The sequence below is a fragment of the Rhinolophus sinicus genome, chromosome 2 (genome assembly GCF_057876585.1).
Source record: "Rhinolophus sinicus isolate RSI-liver-muscle chromosome 2, RSI-T2T, whole genome shotgun sequence".
Lineage (NCBI taxonomy): Eukaryota > Metazoa > Chordata > Mammalia > Chiroptera > Rhinolophidae > Rhinolophus > Rhinolophus sinicus.
This window is the reverse complement of record NC_142502.1, coordinates 172,872,828-172,894,325: the sequence shown is the minus strand read 5'-3', so window position 1 is coordinate 172,894,325 and position 21,498 is coordinate 172,872,828. Positions and strand designations below refer to the sequence as shown.

At 43.9% G+C, this 21,498-nt stretch overlaps 1 protein-coding gene across 1 annotated transcript; it reads right to left on the bottom strand.

Moving 5' to 3' along the window:
- Positions 1–1,300: 1,300 nt before the first annotated feature.
- On the bottom strand, positions 1,301–20,972 carry GTF3C2 (general transcription factor IIIC subunit 2). Its single transcript, XM_019735288.3, has 19 exons — positions 20,836–20,972; positions 12,306–12,576; positions 11,820–12,144; positions 10,923–11,208; positions 9,099–9,193; positions 8,643–8,720; positions 8,398–8,496; positions 7,989–8,216; positions 7,701–7,812; positions 7,380–7,488; positions 6,307–6,332; positions 5,994–6,123; positions 4,286–4,430; positions 4,026–4,187; positions 3,742–3,829; positions 3,358–3,486; positions 2,891–3,043; positions 2,634–2,741; positions 1,301–2,331 (listed from the first exon to the last, which is right to left on the bottom strand). Exons 2-19 carry the CDS (start codon positions 12,550–12,552, stop codon positions 2,113–2,115), a joined length of 2,739 nt encoding a protein of 912 aa, XP_019590847.2. The 5' UTR covers positions 12,553–12,576; positions 20,836–20,972; the 3' UTR covers positions 1,301–2,112.
- Between the last annotated feature and the right edge of the window lie 526 nt (positions 20,973–21,498).

Sequence of the window (21,498 nt, the reverse complement as noted above, 5' to 3'; positions counted from 1 at the left end):
TGTTTATCCTTTTCTTCCTTCCCTCTTGGGAACACATAGGAGGGAGGATAATTTTTACTGGAGTCATCTGGGAAGCTCCTAGGTGAAGGTGTAATTTGAGCTGGGACTTTGAAGGATAAATCGGATTTAGGTGGAGATCCTGGAGGACGGAATGGTGTGAGAAAAGGCACAAAGTGCAGGAACTGATGGATAGTATAAAGTGGATATAATGAGAAGGAATGTCAGAAAGGGGGTGGCCGGGGGAGAAAAGGGTTTATGGCAGAGAGCAAGGGCTGAAGGCATTTTCCTGGTTTTCTTTTGGAGGTTAAGACTAGGGCCAAGACTCAACAGGAGCAGGGCTACCAGCACCAACCTACAGCCTCAATAGCACGGGTCCCCAGGTCCTACTTTGTTTTTTTTAACCACTGAAAGTGGGATTTCACAATGCAGTGTCAAGAGACTGCTGTGTAGAATGAGCAAAACCTCTGCAATGGAAGGCACTTCCCTACCAGTCAGCTCAAAACAGAACTGGCATAACCTGAGCTGGATCACAACAGGATGGTGCAATACTTGGCTCCTTTGCACTGACGTGGATTGTGGTTCCTCCGCTACTAATGGTCTGGGTCGTCTCCAGGTCTGTTTCCTCTTCTGTACAGGAACGGAATTGAAGTACTTGATTCCTTTCTTAAAGATTTTCTGACATATGATAAATTCCCTACACTTAAGAGGCAGAAAGCTGTTCCCACATCAGTCTAGAGTGCCAGAGGGCTTTGTTCCAGGTAGGCACTAAATAAATCTCCATTCCATTCAATAGCAGCTGGCTGCACATTTTTCTCTATAATAGTTCCTGAGGTCATCTGACTACTTACCCAAACCTCAGATTGTACTCCTATACATTCCAAGACTATGGGTTTCCTATTTCTCATTGCGAGGGCATGTCCTTGCTTAGGAGGCAGTACTGAAGTCATGATGAGTTTGCAGCATCCCACAAGAGGACTCTAACGAGATGAGCTATACTACAGCAGGCCTTGAATAACGTCATTTCATTCAACATCGCTTCATTATAACGTTGACGAGATGCCACAGGAACTTAACTCATTTCTATCAATTAGCTTATGGTAAAATTGGTTTCGTTACACATCACTTCACTTAAAGTCACAGAGCCTATTGAAGATGTTAAGTGAGTACTTACTGTACATTACTGTACTTGGGTTCTAAACACCTCCTATACAGAGTTGAAATAAAGTAGCTAAACATGTTTAATAAGTCAACAATGTGACAGTATCATGAAGGATCAAAAATCATGACGTGTAAAGAATGGTTAAGGTAACTGACGATATTTAATCTAGAAAAGGTTTGGGAAACACATGATAGCTATTTTTAACTACTTAAAAGGGCAATCACAGGGAAGAATGACTAAATTTCCTAATACCCATGGTAAAATCTAGAGGTATACTCTCTGACTTGATATAAAGGAAGATGTTTTAAAACATGACTGTCTAGGAGTGTTCAAGTAGGGTCAGATGACCAGTGATCAGGAATATTTCATAAGCAGGAGCAAGTAAGATCTGAGCCACTGTTCTACTGGTAGGGAGTTTGTGGTGTTCCTTAAAGAACTAGTATAAGCAACTTCAGTCCAATAAATTACTATCACCCCTTCATGGGCCTGTGTGTTGGTTACTCTAAAAAGGAAGCTGGGAAGGCAGTAATACTGGATCCTGGAATATAGACAGGAGCCTTCATGCAGATACCCTTTCCAGTTCTCCAAACATCCACTCACGTGGTCTCCAAAACACCCAGTACCTTTACTTAGGTTTACCCACTTCACAATATGCTCAATATGAGCAATTTGACTCCCAAGCCTAGGTCAGGCCTGAGTGTTTCTCGTGAGCCATAGTTTCAGGCTGAGGAGCCTTAAGAGTTTGTGGAGGACGAGCCCCCTTGCCCGCAGAGGGCTGTGATAACAGGAGAAGTCTGTGGAAGGAGAGGTATCTAAGGAGTCCTGGGGAGACAGGTCTAAAGGTCCAGGCCTGGCAGCATCACTGTCCAGGAAGGCCCCAGTTCCCATGGCCTGTGCATGGGGGCCATTTGTTCTTGGCAGACTTCATTCCAAGGGTCCTGTGTGGACCAGAACTAGGGACTGGGCAGAAGGCAATGGCTGGTTGGAGAGAAGCCAGACCCTGTAGTAGGGCAGGGTGGTTGGAACATAGCACTGAAGTGGGCTCGGCTTTCAAGCTGCATACGGTGGCCCAGTGGGGAGGTGAGTCCACGGACAAAATGGATCCGAACCAGCCCTGACTGCCCCCCAGATACCAGCCATCCATAGGAGTCCAGGTTTGGGCTGAAACGTACCTGTGAAGAGAACAGAAAACAAAAAGAGAGATGCTCATTGTTGGTGCGTTGGGTGAATCCTAGCTTAAGAGCAAATAACATGGGCCACAATCTGAAAGGATGGCACCGTGATGGGGTGAGAGAGGTAGGAACAAGACAATGAATGAGATATGTGTATCATGCTCTTGAAGATGAGCCTTGACAGAGCTATTTTCCCTCCTTAGCCGTCTGCTGTCTTTCATCTCCCTCTTCACTGACCATAGACCCAGAGTTGGGAGAAAATGAGAGTGAAGGGTGGAGAAAATGAGAGCCAAGATTCTGACCTTATGAATAGCTTCCAGCTGCAGCCTGTCCAGGCAGAGCTGCGACTGCCCCTCTCCCTCCTGCATGCGTAGCATTGGTTCTCTATGGAGCAGATCGTGGAACGAACCCTGGGGAGGGGAATGTGACAGGAGAGAGAAAGTGAGCAGCTTCTTAGTTTTGCGTCTTTGTGCTGGAACTCCTTAGGATTCCCTACTATAAAGGACTAAAGTTTTCTACTTTTTCTAATACCACACCCATGCTCCTGGCCTCAATTTACCAAATCTGTGTCTTGAAAGAGCAAGTAGTGATGGTTGACAGTTTCAGCATAAGTTCGAGCCTTGGGAGGGTTGGGAGCCCCAGATGAAGCAGAAGAGCGGTCTTGACCTTCAGGACTGTCCTGATATGGCATCAGATCTGCTTTATATATAGGCTAGAAAGGAGACCATGAGAATTAGGTTCTATAATCCTGACGATAGAATAAAAGCAAGAGACATAAAATTAGTTTGGGGCAGGATAATCTTTAAGATGGAAGAAAGTAGTCTGTTTAAATACGTTCCCAAGCACTAGGGTAGAGATGATTATGTGCAACTCTGTGCTAAGACTTCCAGGGGTAACATCAGGGCTGGGAGCCCTAGTACTGCACTACTAATTTGTACTCTCCTACTCATTTGTAGTACTAATTTGGGAGGTCATGTGGATTAGGACCCAACAGATGGTGCTGCCATTAAATATTCATATACGTACGAATCTTCGCTCTACAGGTCGCTTGACATTTATCGGATTCAGTGCCATATCAGGTAATATAACTGCAATGAGCTCCCCGGATATATCTCCTGCAGCTATTGTCCCAAGCCAGTCGGATCCTGAAAGGCTCTATTAGGAAGAGACAGATTTCTTATTCATTCATTCATTCACTCATATTCATTTAGTTCTGTGAACTGGTGACAAATGCAGTCTCGGGGACACACACACACACACAAACAAAAATGAGTTTATCTTAACTCATATCTCTGATAATAGTTACCAGACACCTATCTTCTTCTATCCAAACCTACTGCTTCTTCCTGACCACCACTAGGTGAGTAAAGGAATTTTTTCCTGTGTAAGATTTCAAAGACAGGGGCTTACCCAGACAGTGCCTTTTCGAGGAGCAGTGAAGTAGGCCTTGAAACCAAGGTAACCAGCATCAATATAATGAATCCCACAGAGTCCATAACTGAAAGAGAAAGAGAAAATCAAACCTTCCTTTTTCTAAGATTAGATTAATTTCTTCTCCCCATTTCCTTCCAGAATTCAAGCTACCTCAGTCAAACAACCTTCAACCCTCCTGTCCCCACAACAATCTGGCACACTTTGCACCCCGACCCTCAGGGCATCTCCCCAGGTCTCTTCCTATGTCCATCTTGCCGTACGAGGCATAGCAGTTATCCTGAGCCACAGTGACACCATTGTAGGGGAGCAGCCAGGCCAGTTCTGTACTCAAGAAGCGCTTGATAGAGTTTATTGGCTCATAAGGTCGTCGAAGGTCCCAGAATTTGATTTTCCGGTCACTCCCTGCAGAGACTATGAAATGACTGTGGAAAAATGGAAGAAGAAGATCAAATCTGAACAAGTCTAGAAGAGTCAGCCTGCCCAGCTTCACCTCCCACCTCCACAATTCTCCTATTCCGACCTGTTAGCTTTGCACCATTGAAGGGTACGCACAGCCTGGTCATGGGCTAGGAAACACTGGAAGGGGTAGAGCTTCAAAGAACCATCAGAGAGTCGTATCCGCTGTAGGGGAGAGTTAGTGGGAAGGTTCCAGAAAACCACCATGCCTAAGGTAGGAACAGAATATGTAGGTATTAAAGCAAATTCTCTCTTCCTTGCTCTAATTTCTTTGTCTCTACCCTCAGATCTGATCTATTCTGACAGGATATAGGGATCATGATTAGCTAGCCAACATTCCCCTTTATAGTTTAAAGACTCAATCTGATATTTTTTAGTTCTAATTCTTAGCAACAAAAAGGTTAACAGCTTAGTCTGGGACCTGCAGTTTAAAATAGGTTGAATGCACCCAGTAGCCTCTATCACCTACTAAATTAAAAGTAAAGGGATTTTTAAAAAACATAAACCCTCTAGGACAGATTTGGCAAACTACAGGCCATGGGCCAAATACAGCCTGCTGCCTGCTTTGGTAAATAAAGTTTGATTGGAACCCAGCCATACTCATGTGTTTACCTAATGTCTCTGGCTGCTTTTACTTTACAATGTGGTGGAGTTGAATACCTCTAACAATGACCAAACAGCCCACACAGCATAAAATATTCACTATCTGGACCTTTACAGAAATGTCCACCAACTCTGCTTTAAGATACAGAACAGGCAAGGAGCCAACAGCAACAAAATGTAGAGGAACAGAAACGAAACGGACAGAAACTAACGGGGCTGACCCAAAACAGTCGACCTCTGACCCACTTGGCAGAGGAGGGGGTAATCAAAAATATAAATTTGATAAAAATAAAAGATAAAGAATAAGAATAAATAAAGTTTGGGGAAAATATGTACAGCTAACACCTCTTTTATACATAAACTCAGGAAATATAGCACCTATGAACCTTTCTTGAAAAAAATGTATCGATATAATTGATATAAATAATCTGGCAATGGAGGGGGAAGCAGATAAAAGGACTGGTAGAGATTTATAATCATTTCAATATAAAATGAAGATTAAATAACTTTGGGAATTAAGATAGAAAAACAGCATCAAGTATCATGTACCTTGACAATGTAAGAATAATGTCACCAAAAGAAAACACAATCAGAAGATGGTGAGAGGGGTAAGAAGAAATATAAGAATGCTAATTTTCTTATCTCCCAAGCAAAAAGTCTACTGATGTCTAAAACTGAAATTGTCATTTAAAAACAACAACCTGATAACTCCAACTACTTAATGTTACTTATCATCTTTTATTTTTCCTTTTAATCTTAAAAGTATCTTTAAGGGACTAATGGACATTTATTGTCTAAGGAAAATTTATTGAGATCTTAATCATTTAGTTTCACTTGTCTTTTTCTTCTATAAAATTAAATTATAAACGATACTTTTTCATTTAAAATAGCTTGTAAGTATGATCCCATTTTTATAGAATTCTTTCTCTCTCCATCTAATCTTCTTACCTTTATATATGCATAGAGAACTGCATGAAATATTCATCTCAATTATTTTTCTCTGAATAGAAAAATCCTAGTGACTTTTCTTCCTTCGTACTTTTTCATTTCTTGACTATTTATAATTACGTAATGCCCAACACTGAACCAAAAAGGGAACACCACTCCAAAACAAGAATACATGAAAGCTGAAAGAGCAATAGCTCCTTACGTTTCGTTTTGTTTTTTACCATTATAGTATCCAGCGGCCAGGTGGTGGTGGGGCCGGGTGGGCATCCAGGCCAGGCTCAGGCACTGACCGCACTCAGAGGGGTCTGAAGCTTGCATAGACCCCACCTGAAGGGTTGCCATACACTGTACCTGCAGGGACAGAAGATACGGGACTAGGGTTAGGGATACCTATTGCCTGGGATGAAGATTCAAATCAGTGTTTAATCCAGCAGAATGGGGCGATTTTTCAGAGTTAGAAGGAGACACTGTAGAATCAGTAAGGGAGGTTCTAGAAGATGGAGCCTCAGCAAAGGCAGCAGGGTCCTCACTCACCTTATAGATGGCAGGCTTCATTGCATCTGCGAGGGAAAGAAGAGCGGTAACTGACACTCTGGATCCAGAGGACTGAGATCCTGATCAGCCTTGCTTAGATCAGCACCCTCCCCTTTCAATGACGACCTTCCATCAAAAACAGGAACCTACCTCTCTCTGCCCTCTTCTTCCTCTTCTATTTTCCTGTTATACTTGATAGTATCCTTCCTGTCAGAATGGCCAATCCCTCCACTCTGTTCTCTTCTCATCATCTCCCACCTTTTCCAGAACTTTGCTCTTTGGTTACCCTTCCTTTCTCCTGCACTATTCACTTTTGCTCTCCTTACTGGGTCATTCTCATATTCACAGGTAAACATGCACTCTTGTCTCCTATCTAAACCAAACAAACAAAAAAACCCCTTCCTTTACCTCTAGCCACCACCCTCAGTTATGTGTTCCCGTTCACAAACTTCCTGAAAATATGGTCTATTTGGTCTTCACTTCCTCACCTCCCATCCCCTCCTCAACCAACTCTTCCACCAGACCACCAAATGTGGGACTTCTCAGAGTTCCAACCTGGGAACAGTATAGCTAAAGAACAAATAAATTCAACAAATAGGAGCAGCCTGTCCCTGACCCCTTCCTCGTCTTGCTCATCTTCAGCTCTATATTCTCTTTCTTTACAAGGAGAGTGTTTGTGTGTGTGTGTGGTGATAAGGGCAGGAGAGGCCGAGGACAGAATTGGGGGCACAAGGAGTGTACCAGGGAAGACAAGCCCCACCCATCACCCTCAGTCTTTAGCAGCTCTTTATAACTCCAATTAACTGGCAGCAAGAGGAGGGAGGCCTGAGAGCACAGGAGAACGAGGAAGGGGGGGAGATAAGGTAATGTGCTGAAACACTGCAGTTGTAAGTGTGCAAAAGAGAGCAGTACTTACAGGCTGCTGAAGAGAGAGGTAAAGAACAAAACATGGCAAGTCCGAATGGGAGGTGTGACTGAATAAGGCTTTGTACTAGAGACTGGGCCAGAGGCATCTGAGGGGAGATGGACAGGCCCTACTAAGCTCTGACCACAGCTACAGCAGTGCTACTCACCTGGGGGCTGCTGAGCCAGCAGGGCCTCAGGATGGGGCAGACTAAACAGCAGCACCTTCCCGTCTGAGCAGGCAAGAGCCAAGATACCCAACCGGGGCAGCAGAGGAGCCTAGAGGGTGAGACCCGATCTGTTCTGAGGCTTGCTGCCTTCAGCCACCGCTCAGAAAACTTTGAAGGTTCTTGTCTCTGAAAGTATGGAGGTGCTGGAAAACACTCCATCTACCACTCTCCAACCTCACTTCCTCCAACTCTGGGAACTCCCAGGGCCTCTCTGTCCTGGCTCTGAGTCCTAGCGCCATCCCACAATCAACTGGGAGGTACCTTCCGAGGGGTGCCTGGAAGTTCCCATGCTCCACTGGGGCAGAACTTGAGGTCCCAGATGCAGCCGTGGTCACAAGCAATGCCATAGACAAAGTGGGCCCTATTGCCAGGACTGAGGAGAAAAAGCATGTGGGAGGATGGGTAGGAGGAGGGGCTTAGGGCTGCCAGAGCCTGTGCTCCCCTCATCTCAACCCCAGGCAAGCCCTCCCACCTGCCCCTAGCTCTGCCCAGCCCACCCTTCCCTCCTCCTTGCCACCCTCCCACAGCAGTGTCTCGGCCCCACCTCACCAGCTTTCTTGCTGCAAGGTCCCAAGGCCCCAGAGCTGGAGCAGCCCCGGACCCGAATGGAGTTGGCTCAGTGGGTGTGTCTCATTCATGTCAGGGCTGGAGAAAAGGGCCACATACTGTGAGGCTGCTGCCCCTTCTGGCACTGGGCACCAGTCCAGAGCCCAGAGAGGTCCCCCTGTGAAAAAGGACACATCCCAGCGCTCGGGATGGGCTGTGATCGAGCTGAATCTAGAGAAAAGTCAAAGATGGGATAAAGAAAGGAGTTAATAAGAGGTAATAAGGACTTCATAGGCGAATAAACTATGACACATCCAGACAAAGGAGTATTATTTGGCACTAAAATCAGAAAATTTTGTCTGTCTCCTAGAATCAGAAAAAGAGATGTAATCTCTTTTGATGCAATCTTCACCTGTTTATTCGGTAGAGTGTGCCGTCTTCAGGAAGTCCTTCACGTTGTACAGAAAACAGTGGCGACTTCTCCTCCTGGGGCAGGTAGGGAGCTGCCTCACTAGGGGAAGGCAAAGGGAACAACAGCCTGACTTTGGAAAAGTTTCACCCATTCCAGGATTCCCATTATCAATCTAGTCGTCTGTCACCCTTCCATCTCCAGTGGGTCGCCCCCTCCTAGGCTTCAAAGATGTCTCTTCAACTTACAATTCCGATAACAAGTGCCACTTCCAGGCTAAAGGAATCCATTCTTCAAACTCCCAGTATGAATGCTTCTGTTCTCGGCTGGAAGAACAGAAAAACCGTTAATGAAGGAAGAGAGAAATTCTAGAGAAGTACTGTCCAAAAAAACTTTCTCTAATGATGGAGTGATCTATCACTTGTCCAATACACTAGCTGCTTGTTGGATACCTGAAATGTGGCTAGTGCAAATGAGAAACTGAACTTCTCAGTTTAATTTTAATTGATTTAAAATTAAATGGCTACACGCAGCTAGTGGCTACCACACTGGACAGCACGGCTCTCGAGCTCTTGCCTAGAGCAGTGCCATTTATTTAGGAATTCTGCCTGGAGTGCCTTCCCTCTTTCCCACAGCCCCACTTCTACATCCTTCGCACTCCACCACCGCCCTTTCACCCCTGGCCCCCCTTCCCCAAGTCTCACAGGTCCTTGGTGAGATGGAGGCACTTCCAGACGGGAGCCATGATGTGATTTGGCAAACCATTGGGAGCCACTCCCCGGCAGTGTGGCTTCTGCTTCTGAGGATCAAGTTGAAGAAAGTAGAAGGGGGAGAATTTTATAGGCTGGAGAAAGTCCCCAGGAGACAGTTTTCCCAGCTTTCACTTTTCTCGGCACTACTTCTTCTCTACCTTCTACCCTGTCAGACTCTTACAGGATTTATGTTTCAACCGTTACAACTGACTTCTCCACCGTCAGCTCCTACTGCTCCATTGAAACTGCAAAACCTATTGTCTATTTTCTGATCATCTTCCTGGACATCTCTATGCACTTGATTCAGAGGACGCTCATTTACTTCCTGAAACTCCTGCCCTATGGAGTAGTCTCTCCTTATTCCTCTCACATCTCTGCTGCTCCTTCACAGGCCCTCCTTCCTCTGACAGGTTTGATCTGACTTCTTCTCAATCCTCTGTATGTATTGCTGGTAATCTCGTCCCGTGCCCCACGGCTTTGACTACTGTCATTACACCCGATTATCAAGTTTACAGCTTAGTAAACTCAAACTTTACTCAGCTTCAACTTTTCTACAAACCTGAGACCCACATGGTGGTGCCGAGCCCTACTACAGCCTGAGACAAAAGGAAAAATCAGTAATACAGTTTCTGTCTTGATTTAAAATTTTGAGTTTGTTCATTATAGATACGTTGAATTTTGATTTTTTAAAATGCTGCATCAAAATCTTTTATCTTGATTTCTGAGAGAGATTTGGTGCTCCCCTAAATGTTGCACTTGAGACAAGTAAGGCACTGGTGCCACATATATACATATGCCTGGCGACCACATGTCCCCAGGATGGCTGATGGCCCACAGGCACCTCCACCTCAACATGTCAGAAAGTGGGCTGATCACCTGCCCTGCTTACCTTACCTCTCCTGCGTCCCCCACTCATCCTGTGGTCCCAAGATCAGTGCACGAGAGCACCATCTAAGCTGGAAACTCCTACTCCCTCCTGTCCTTCAATTCCCAAGTGCTGTTAATTGAATCTGCCCCCGACCTTCTCTTCCGTCACTGCTTGATTCAGGCCCTCACTATCTCTCCCCTGGATCACGGAAGTTGTCTTTTAATTGTCAACAGCAAACTGACCTATTTTCCTAACTGACCATGTTATTTTTCTACTTAAAAACCTTTGTTGTACAGTTTCTATTTGGGATGATGGAAAAGTCTTGGAAATGGACAGTGATGATGGTTGACCTGTACATTTTAAATGGTAAATTTTCAGTTATATATATTTTACCACAATTAAGCAGACACCTTTGTTGGCTCCTACCAATCTTAGCCCTTCATCTTCTCTAGCTTAATCTCCCCACCACTTTACCGCAGGCCCTATGCTGCAGCCATAATCAATTTCTGGGAAAACCCATCTGTCTGGCAACCTTCCATTCACCTTTCAAGACCAGTTCAACTATCATTGCTCTGTGAAGCCTATGCAGTTAATCACCCCTCCTCCACAGGCCTAAAGCATCTTGTTCACTCCTGGACTAGCACGTAGCACACTGAACTTTTTGAGGCAGGACTGTCTCATCCACATTTGTGTTTCCCAGCAGAGAGTAGATGCTCAATATAGGAATGAACAATCCTGTTTACTTACACCCTCAGCCCCTGCGATCTCAACTGTATTTGAAGTTGTCCTTTTCTCCTTCTACCTCTTTTGGCCATCACAGTTACCAGGCCAAAGCTTTCCTTCTGGGCACCCTACTGACCCCCTAATAATCCCATTTCCCCATCCATTTTCTTGTCCATTCAGGTTACCACTGAAGTGGATCCTCGTGGGGTGCTTCGGGGCACGACAGGCTCGGGGTCAGATGAGCTCTCACTTGGGGCCTCACTTTCTTCTGCATCTTCAGCCTCCACCTGGAGAACAAAGTCTTCATCCCGTGCAGCATCATCCTTTTCTTCTCCGCCTTGACAGGTTGCCTGTTGCCGGGTTCTTTTTGGTTTGGTGGGGCTGCTCACCTTGGGGCTCTCAGGACAGGACACTGGAGCAGGCAGGGCTGTGGAGAGCTCCTCAGCCAGTTCCTGAAGGTACAGAAGTGCCCTGTGGGATAGGGCGAGTCAGAGCCATACTCAAACACTTACCTAAGAGCCCACTTGCCCAGACACTTGGCTGATAGTGCTCTCACTGGCTCCTCCAGTGACCCTGTGAAGCAGCTATTAATTTCCCCTTCCCTTTTGATAGATGAAAAAACAGAAATGCAGGAAAGTTAGGTGACTTGGCCAAGATGATTCAGATAACGTATGTGGGATCAAAACCCAGGTCTTCTGACTCTAAGTCCAAAGCACTTTTCACTCTACCATAGTCAAAAATCATGGAGGGCAAAGAAAAGAATGGAGAATACACACACACACACACACACACACACACACACACACTGATATATACTGGGTGGTAAAATTGCAATGAAGATCTGGGGGAAATTGTGAAAAATGTGATAGGACACAAGGTACAGAAAGAAATCTCCGAGACAAAGTTAGCGACAGACGAAAGTCGTTGTGGTAAGAGCTAAAAGAACACTCAAGTCCCCAGAACCGAGGCACCATCCCTGCTCACCTGATGCCTCATCATCGTCTCCTCATCTCTCCAACATCTGCCCCACCCAGATCCCTTCACCCCAAACCCCTCCACCAAGCTGTCCCCACAGTCCTTACACTTGGGCAGCCCTTCGGCGGGGTCGTTCCCCAGGCGGGGTCTCAAAGTCCTCAGGGGGCCTCTTTGGAGGTGGAGACTCTGGCTGATCGATGCCTTTTGACAACTTCAGGAGGAGCAACTCTGCCTTGGACTTCTGCCCCCTTTTCTTAGGCATGGGGGCAGAGAGAGAGTTGGACTGCTCTAAGAGACCAGGAACCAGAGGGGCTGACGGAGGGTTAGGTTGTTGTCGGGGCCTTTTTGAGGTTTTCCGGGTCCTGCCACCTCTCTTCCGGCCGGGCTTTGAGGCCCTAGGCTTTGAGACCTTTGACATCTCTGAAGAAAGATCTGTAGAGAAGAATATGGGTCTGTGAGATGGGACCAGAGCTCAAACCTCTTTGAAACAAACTACACCATACCCAGGTTTGTAAGATCCTGTGAACTCACCCTGCTTTTTCATCTTAAGATAAGCATGAGGAGAGAAAAAGATGAAAGGATAAGGTACATACCTTGTTGTTCCAGTCTGGAGAGGCTTTCCTGTTCTGGAGGGAGCGTCCTCTCATCAAGAGAATCCTCAAATCCAGACAAAGGGGTAGGTAAAGACATCTCTATGGAAGTCTCCGTACTAGTTGTTTCTGAAGAGGTCTTGACATCAAGCTGGTTTAGCACCTCTTGTCCAGGAGAATCTACTACAGTCATGTTCCCCACGGGGCCGGCCTCCCCCAGGGCAACAGAGCCGACCCCGCAGGTATCCATCAGCACCCCCTAAAATGGCAGCCCCTGCATACAGAGACATATAAATGAGTAGAAGGCAAAAGATATCTGCACTAGCTCAGATTTTTCTACTTTCCTGTCTCTTCTCCCCTCACCCTTCCACCCCTCCCAACCAGAAACCTAAGCAAGCTCCCTGATCACACATTCATTCAACAATAATTACCAATAATTACTAAAGAGGGCGGCCCGGTGGCTCAGCACTGTGCTCCTAACACCCAGGTCCCCGGTTTGAGTCCCACATGGGCCAGTGAGCTGTGCCCTCTACAGCTAAGATTGTGAACAACAGCTCTCCCTGGAGCTGGGCTGCTGTGGGCTGCTGTGGGCTGCCTGTTGTGGGTGGCCGGTGGCCAGCGTCAGTGGCTGGTCATTGGCCGTCGGTTGGCCGCTCACGGCAGCTCTCGACTGCCTGAGCTGGGGAGAGCGCAAGGCTCATAATACCAACATGGGCCAGGGAGCTGTGTCCTACACAACTAGACTGAGAAACAACGGCTTGAATTGGAGTTGGGGGGGGGGGGGGACAAAAACAAATAATTACTAAACATCTCCTATATGTCAGGCACTGCTCCAGAAACTAGTAATATGACAATTACATAACAAGACAGACAGGTCCCCGCCCTCATGAACTTACATGCCAGTGGAGCTGACAATAAACAAAGAATAATAAGGCTATCATTTATTAAATGCTCACTATGTGCCAAGCACTGTACTAAGTGCTTTATTTACATTATTTAACTTAAAGCTCTTAAGTTTTCTTGTAAGGATATCGCAGTGAATGTCTGGAGCTAAGGCTTATCTTTGTGAATATTAATCAAGGAACAGTTCTCTAATGCCCCGCCCCCAATCTTTCACCCGGATGGCGGGGGTGGGGGGGTGGAGCTTTGAGACAATTAAGGAACATCTTACTATATATTAAGAGACCCTTTCCACATTGAAGAATGGACTAAAAAAATGGTCATGAATCTTCATTTTCCTCAAACCCAGCAAATCAACTGTGCAACCATGGACCAAAGAAACTGACAGAGAGAAACCAAATCCTGACCACCCAACCAAAAACCTGAGCAACAGAGAACTCTGCAAGGGCATAGTTTTTGGCTCTAATAACCTGCTTGTCTGTGACAAAGGGGGAGAAATAGCTCAAATTCCAGGAGGAAACCTCCCATATCTGTACATGTCTAAAGGCTAAAGAAATCATCAGCCTCAGTAGCACAGTGTGCTCATACAAACACCTTAAGAAATATCATACCCATTAAAGTCCCCAACTGTCTCTTAAAGAAGCCAGAAATCTAAGATTATAAACTGTAACAATAGACAACCCTCTACTCAGGTGCTAAGGATACAATATAACATCATCTGCTAGACAGAATATAATAATGTCAAAGTAAATAGAAGTCAATAAGAATCTATCTCCACTGTTCTTTGGTAAGTAGCAACCCATGACAGAACTACTCCATTCAAAATTAGTAATAAAAAGGATCCAAATGGGACCTATGCATAGACACTACAGAAAGAATACAAAAGACTCAAACAAATGAAAGAAATGAAAAGCGCCCTTTCAAAGAAAGGCTCCAGAAAACAGAAGAAAATTTCAAACAAAAGCTTTTGTATTTTCAAAACAACCAGAGACTGTGGAATTCAAGAAACAAAAGATCAAAGATAAAACAATGACAAGGTTAAAAAGTGAGTTGGCAGTCATAAGGAAAGAAACTGAGTAAAAGAATAAAATCAGGGCGGCCGGAAAGCTCAGTTGGTTAGAGCGTGAGCTCTGAACAACAGGGTTGCCAGTTTGATTCCAACATGGGCCAGTGAGCTGCGCCCTCCACAACTAGACTGAAGACAACGAGCTGCCACTGAGCTGCTGGAGGGGCAGCCAGATGGCTCAGCTGGTTGGAGTGCTCTCAAACAACAAGGTTGCCGGTTCAATTGCCATATGGGATGGTGGGCTGTGCCCCCTGCAACTAAAGATTGAAAACGGCGACTGGATTTAGAGCTGAGCTGCGCCCTCTGCAACTAGGCTTGAAGGACATCGACTTGGAGCTGATGGGCCCTGGAGAAACACACTGTTCCCCAATAAAATTTAAAAAAAAAAGAATAAAATCAGGGGCGGCCAGATGGCTCAGCTAGTTAGAGTGCGAGCTCTCAACAACAAGGGTGCTGGTTCAATTGTCACATGGGATGGTGGGCTGTTCCTCCTGCAACTAAAGATTGAAAACAGTGACTGGACTTGGAGCTGAGCTGTGCCCTGGAGAAACACACTGTTCTCCAATATTCCCCAATAAAAATTTAAAAAAAAAGAAGAAGAAAATAAGAGAAATGAAAACCAGAGAAGCAAAACGTTGAAACTATATGCTGAAAAAGAGTGATTCGAAGGATAGGTCTAAGAAAAACCACATAGGTTGCAAAGAGATAAAAGTGATTACAGAGAAGATGATACAGATGAAAAAGAGAAAATGGGAAGCCAACATATGAAAAATTGATGTTCCTAAAGAAGAGAGAAAAAAATGGGAACAGGAAAAAAAATACAAAAATTTAACAAAAAAAAATTTCCTGACATAAAAAATAGAATATTTTCTTGAAATCAAGGAAGACTTCAGTCAATAGATACAAAGGGCTTACAGTGTAAAAGGGAAACAAAAATCAATAAAGAATCATCAAGATCAAGAAATATCTTAATGAACACACTAAATTTCTCCTACAAAGGAGGGAAAAAAATCAAGTCAGCCTCCGGGCTCTCAAAACAATTGATTCCAAAGATAAAGACACATGAAAAGGATCAAGAGAATTCTTTACTTAACTAGGATGTCATTCATGTAAAAGCAACAGTAAGACAACCTCAATATGCAAGTTTCTAGGAATTATAAAACTTAAGCACCCTTACTTAAAAAAAAAACACAAAAAAAAACACTTGAAGACCTACTTTAGCCAGTGAAAGATAAATCAATATAAAGAATTTTTTATCAGAGAAGTTGTGGTATGAAGATTGGCAGCAAGCATTTAACCCTGTGCTACATCAATTGAGGTTAAACCATGGTAACTACAGCTATAAAACAGACTCTAACTTAACATTGTAAAGGCCCTACAATGTAAAAATAACAGCATTCTGGTTGTGGAGGACTAGGACAAAAGAAGAAGTATCTTAATTTTGTTTCTAAGGCTGGTAAAATAGGTTTATTTATACCATTTAGATGTTGACTAGAACTACAAACAGTATACTATATGGTATTGCTTCCAAAATACCCAGCAGAGCCTAAGAATCAGAAGGGATTTTTTAAAATACCACACAATAGAAGATTAAAAATATGGGACACAAACATACACACACCCCACAGATGACAGAAGATAAAACATTATAACAATAAACATATCAGATAAATTCATCCATCAAAAGAATAAAGATTCAGACTGATTTAAAAAGCCAACACATATATGCTTTTTAAGAGATGTCTAAAACAAAGGAACTCAAAAAGCTGAAAGTAAAAAGATGAAATAAAATATACAGGGCAAATGTAAGCAAAAGAAAAAAGGAGTTTTGATGGTAATGGTGAACTTGAATTCAGGGGGAAAAGTATTAAATGGGACAAAAAAGGAAGAGCTTTATAATGAATAAAACTTCAAATCATAAAATAGATATAAACGTCATGAACCTTTAGAAATCAATATACATAAAGCAAAGTCTTCAGGATATACAAGAACTGCTTCCTTTAATCATTACCTACATCAAGTAGGTAAGGACAGAGAAGATGCGTACAAAATAACTACTGCCTCTATATTGGTCAAGGTTCAGTTGCATAGAACAGTATCCTCTCTAGTCAGTTCAAGCTAAAAGGGACTTATTAAAAGGTATTAAATGGTTCACATCAGTGAGTCTAAAAGTGTAGTCCCAGAACTGGCAGCCTCAGTGTCACTTGAAAATTTGTTAAAATGCAAATTTCCAGTCCTACCCCAGACCTACTGAATGAGAAACTCTGGGGTGGGGCCAGCACTTGTTATAACAAGCCCTTCAGGGGATTCTGATGTACCTTCAAGTTTGAGAATCATCTGCATAGAAAATCATTGGGAGAAGGCGGGGCGGGGGAAGGGACTGGGGAAGGGACGGGGACACGACAGTTTAGGCACAAGAGCTTGTCAAATTGTGAAGTTGTTTTACAGCTGCTGATTCAAGAAGCACACAGCCTCTGCAATACCAAGATGGGGAGCCACCTGCTGAATTAAGAAGCCCCTGCCACAGCTGATGGCTTCATAAACAAGCTGACTGTGCAATAATCAGAAAGTGACCTGAGTAAATGGGGAAGACCCTTCTCTGGCTCCCAGATCCAGAATTGTACCACTGCCACAATCTGCACCAGCAAAATGCACACTTTCTGGCCTGCCTCTCTCCTCTCTAAACTCAGGTCCAAATGTGAATTCTGCAAGAGCACATTTGATCGGCAAGACCTAAATCACATTCGGAATCTTAGATGGTAAATTTCCAGGAAATGAAATTTCTAGCTTTCCAGGCTCTCAGCCACTCGTTTTCTCACATCCCATTTACCCAAGAGTAGAAAGTGTGATCAGTGTTTTCTCAACTCCTCTCCAATGCCACTTCTTGATCAACAGTCCTCCTCTTGTAAAAAATCATCACTCTGCTGTCACACCCTGGACCTTTTCATCGCACAAAACCTTTTAACCTCCAAAATCACTAAGACATCCATCTGATCACAACCTCCCACCATTAAACCTAGATTGCTCAACTACTATCACTGTATCTGTATGAAGCCAATATCCATTGATCACTCCAATTTCTCCCTATGGCGGCCACATCCAGTCTAGTTTAGATTCTTTTATTTTAATCAGATTCTTGTTGCTATTATGAACTTCCTTTCTTGTCTTTTTGTTTCATAGGCCTGGCAAAATTCAAGCCCTGGCGGAACCAATCATCTGTCTTCTCCACGTGTGCATCTAAGCTGCGGAGCGCTGGCAATCACACTTTCTCTCTAGTTGCTCCCACACCCTCTCTCCTCCAATGTCTCATCCCCTGGTTCTCAGCAGATGACTTTGCCCGATTTCTGAAAGAAAACCCGAAGCCATTACATGGGAAATACTTTAATTACTTTAATTTCTTGTCAAGTAGCCTAATACTCTCTGCATCTGAACCCCTCCCTCATCCACTTTCTAAAGCCAAACCTCCCACTTGGGTTCTAGCCCCACTGCCCTTACTCCTGCGGAAACTGGAGTTGTTTATCCTTTTCCTTTCCATTGGTTCCTTCCAAACAGCACTGAAATGTTTATAATTCTCATCTTAACACACATACAATTATCCTTCAACCCATATTCCTCCTCCAACTAATCTCCTCCTCCCCCTCACAGCTAAACTTTTGAAGGAGTCGTCTGCCCTTCTTTTAATTACCCTGCTTCATCCTAACTAGACTACTGCACCCAACTCATCACTGAACCTAAAGCCAACAACAACTGCTGTCAATGAATCCGATCAACTTCTCAGACTTGTTTAACTTGATCTCTCAGCAGCACCAACGCTTACTCCCTTTCTTGAAACATTCAAGTGCAGCAACCTTCCAGATTTTTACAAATGTTCCGCAATCTTTTACAGTTGTCTCACTGACGCCTATTTGGCAGCTTTTTGCTTGTTTGCAAACTCACATCTTTTTGTTTCCAAAGCATTCAACTTAGTGTGCTTTCTCTTCTTTTTTAGAATTTTTTATAAAACTTTTAGTTGATACAAAATACTTATAAATGTGTAGAATATAAATAACAATAAAACACCTGTGGATTTGCCATGTTTTAACTTAGTTTCAATAGAGATAATAACTCTTTCATACTCAGATTTCTTTAAAATTTAAATATATGACACAATTATATAAATATAATGACAAATCAACTGAAATAAATTCAGGAACCCATACAACTAGTCTTGGCAAGCATTCAACTCAACTAGTGGGAGCAGAGTGAAGCCTATTGGGGGCTTTAAGCCTTCAGTGTGCCACAGGCATCAGGTTGTATGCTTTACAAAGGAAATAGGACTCTCAGTTAACAAAGGGAAGTTAGATGGATAAGCTAAGAGAACTTCTATATATGTCTTAAAGATTTTGCATATCAGTTTGCATGCATCTATCTCATTCGTAGTTACTATAATATTTGCTGTTTCATAGAATTATAGTTTATTTAGATATTTCCCATTTAAGGATAATTTTTATAATATCAATACAAACAATACAGCAATGCATATTCTAGTACAGATCTCTTCATTAATGAGAAATTATTTTTCTAGAAGGAGCATCTGAAGTGAAATTACTGTACTGGGTTAAAGAGTTTGCACATTTCAAAATTTAATAGATATTGCCAAATAGTTCACCAAAACTAAACTAATTTATATTCCCACAAACTGTACAGCAGTAACCATTTTACCACACCCTTGCCAATCTTCAATTTTTGCCAATCTGACAGATGAAAGAATTCTTCCTTATTGTATTTATTTTCATTGACCTGATGATAATGGAGGTTAATTTCTTTTTATATGTTGGATATCTATGTCTTTTATGAACTACCTGTACATATAATTTGCCTGTATTTCTATAGGGCAAACTGATCTTTTCCTTACTGATCTGTGAAGTTACTTATGTTGCAAATATTTTCTCTCTGTATCTACTTCTCTTTTAGCCCTGTTTTTTAATGTTCTTCCAAAACTCAAATTTCATGAGTTAAATTTCTCAATCATCTCCTTTATGGCTTGTTTTGTGTCTCAAAAATGCATTTTCAACCTCACTGAAATAAACATATCCTATTTTATTTTCTTCTAATATTTTTCTAATTTTAAATCTTGCATGTAGCTCTTTAGTCTATCTGGAATTTTCTTATAAGAGATACGGGTATTTACTGATTTCATTCTATCATCCCTGAAAGTTTCATAAGGTAGGGGTCTTGCCTGTTTGATTCACTATTGTATACAGAATCTGCTACATGGTAAGTGTAATAATTAACCTTTGTTGATTGAATGACTAACTTCAAAAGGGTACAAAAATTCCTTTGATTCTCTTCTTACAAAGGCAGCATGATATGGTGGTTAATTTCCATTTATGATTTCACAATACAAACGTTGGGCACAAGTAAAGGAAGGATGTCCAGTAAATTTGTACTAGAGTTTGTAAAATTTTACACTTGCACCCCAACTTGTCTGGTTCCCATGCTGCTCCCTGGCTGCCAGCATGACCTCCTCAGCCAAGGAAAATAATTAGATAACACTATTCCTCAAATATGGAATTACTTTAAACATCCTGCTTCTAATATACAGGATTAGAATATACATAGGATGTCTAAAACACATCCTGTTTCTAATAATAAGTTCCTATGATACACTTGTGGTGTGCAAGATGATTCTAGTGGTACAAAAATATACAATTTTGACTAACTGCGTTTTTATTTTGACTTGTGTAAAACACTATAACAAGCCCATGAAACCCATGGTTTCATCAATATTGCTTAGATAGAAACTAAAACACTTAAACTTTAAAAAAAAATCAATTTTAAGAAAATATTTGTATAGTTGATAAGAATGGATGGCAAAAAGTGACGATGGCACAGGCATGACTTAAGTTTGTGTAAAAATATGCTGCTGGGGCGAAGACGCTTGGCCATGCCCTACACGACCCTAACAAAGTGAGTTATCAAGGATGGGGTTGAAGTCGTCACCTCTGCCTTCCCCTGCAGACAGCCACTTGCCACGGGATAAAAGGGAAACATAACTGGCCCTTGGTTGCGCCAATGGGGTTGCAGCGCGCGGGGCACAACCCCCAGGGTTAGAAGAGCCTCAGCGAGAAAAGCTGGGACACAGCAGAATGAGATTTCCCCGCAACTACAAAAGGGGTGACTACCTGCCATCCCTCAGTCCTGGGCATGGGGGCAGCTTTCAACACTAGCCTGGCCTGGGAGGCCAGCCCTAAGTTTGTAAGGCTGAGGACTACTGCTGTAGGTTCGCAGAGCAGAGAGAGATAAAGAGCGCGAGGCCGGGACACAGGATGCCGTGTTACCGACACCGCGTGGGGGAAGAAGGCAAGACCCGTAGTTAGCTGAGACAGAGATGCACGCTTGCCACTATGGAGAAGGAAGTGGAGAGCACGGTAGTTTCTGTAGCAGCGCAGGGGCTGGAGGTCGCGCTGTTGTGCAGAGAGGGACTAGCGGAGCCGGGAGTTGGTTCCCAATATCTTAGTATTACCGAAACAGGAGGAGGAGGAGTAATTGTGAGGCCCCCCGCACACCCCGCTGCGGTACACTCACCCTCACCAAAGTCCTTCCGGAAGTCCAAGTTCGAAGATGGCGCCGCCCGTCTGGTCGCGGTTTTATGACGAAACGTGGTAGCCACTCTTCATTGATGCTTCCCCCGACCCCAGCCTTCGCCGCCGCCAGTGCACAAGGTAAACACGTGAGCTTGCTCGGGATTTGTGCACGAAGACGTTTTCTATTAGACTATCTATTCCATAATGCAGTGCGGCGAGAGTTCCTGAGCCCTTTCGGAGCGGGCGAAACTCCGGAGCTTTATCGGCGCAGAAGACACTGCATGGCCTTATGGGAATTGCAGTGTCTAGAAGGGAAGATCGACGCCTGCGCAGTGACGGTCGTCGAGCCCCCGTGGATTCCCACGCGGCCTCTACGCGATCCTCGAGTGTGCTCTTTCTCTCGAGCGCCGAATCCTGGCTTTCCTTTAAGACTACCGGTCCTGTGGCGGATGGGGCCAGTCCGGACGTGAGTCTTTACCTGGAAGCCCGGCGCCGTTCCAGCCGAAGGCAGAGACTGGGAGACAAAGGAATCCTTGCCACGGGCCGCTAGAAGATGAGTCCGGTCTCTGTCGCGGGCAGGCGCCCCCTCCCCCCGCAGATCCAGCCACTAGTGAAATCGAGGATGGACACGAGACAGAAACGCAGTGAAAGGGGGCTTGAGAAA

Excerpts from the sequence above, each read along its gene's own strand:
- GTF3C2 (XM_019735288.3), bottom strand. The coding sequence starts at position 12,552 with ATGGATACCTGCGGGGTCGGCTCTGTTGCCCTGGGGGAGGCCGGCCCC. Across the intron at positions 8,217-8,397 it reads ACACTCTACCGAATAAACAG|ATTCAGCTCGATCACAGCCC; the intron begins GTGAAGATTGCA and ends ACTTTTCTCTAG. Across the intron at positions 3,830-4,025 it reads CAGGATAACTGCTATGCCTC|TTATGGACTCTGTGGGATTC; the intron begins GTACGGCAAGAT and ends TTTCTCTTTCAG.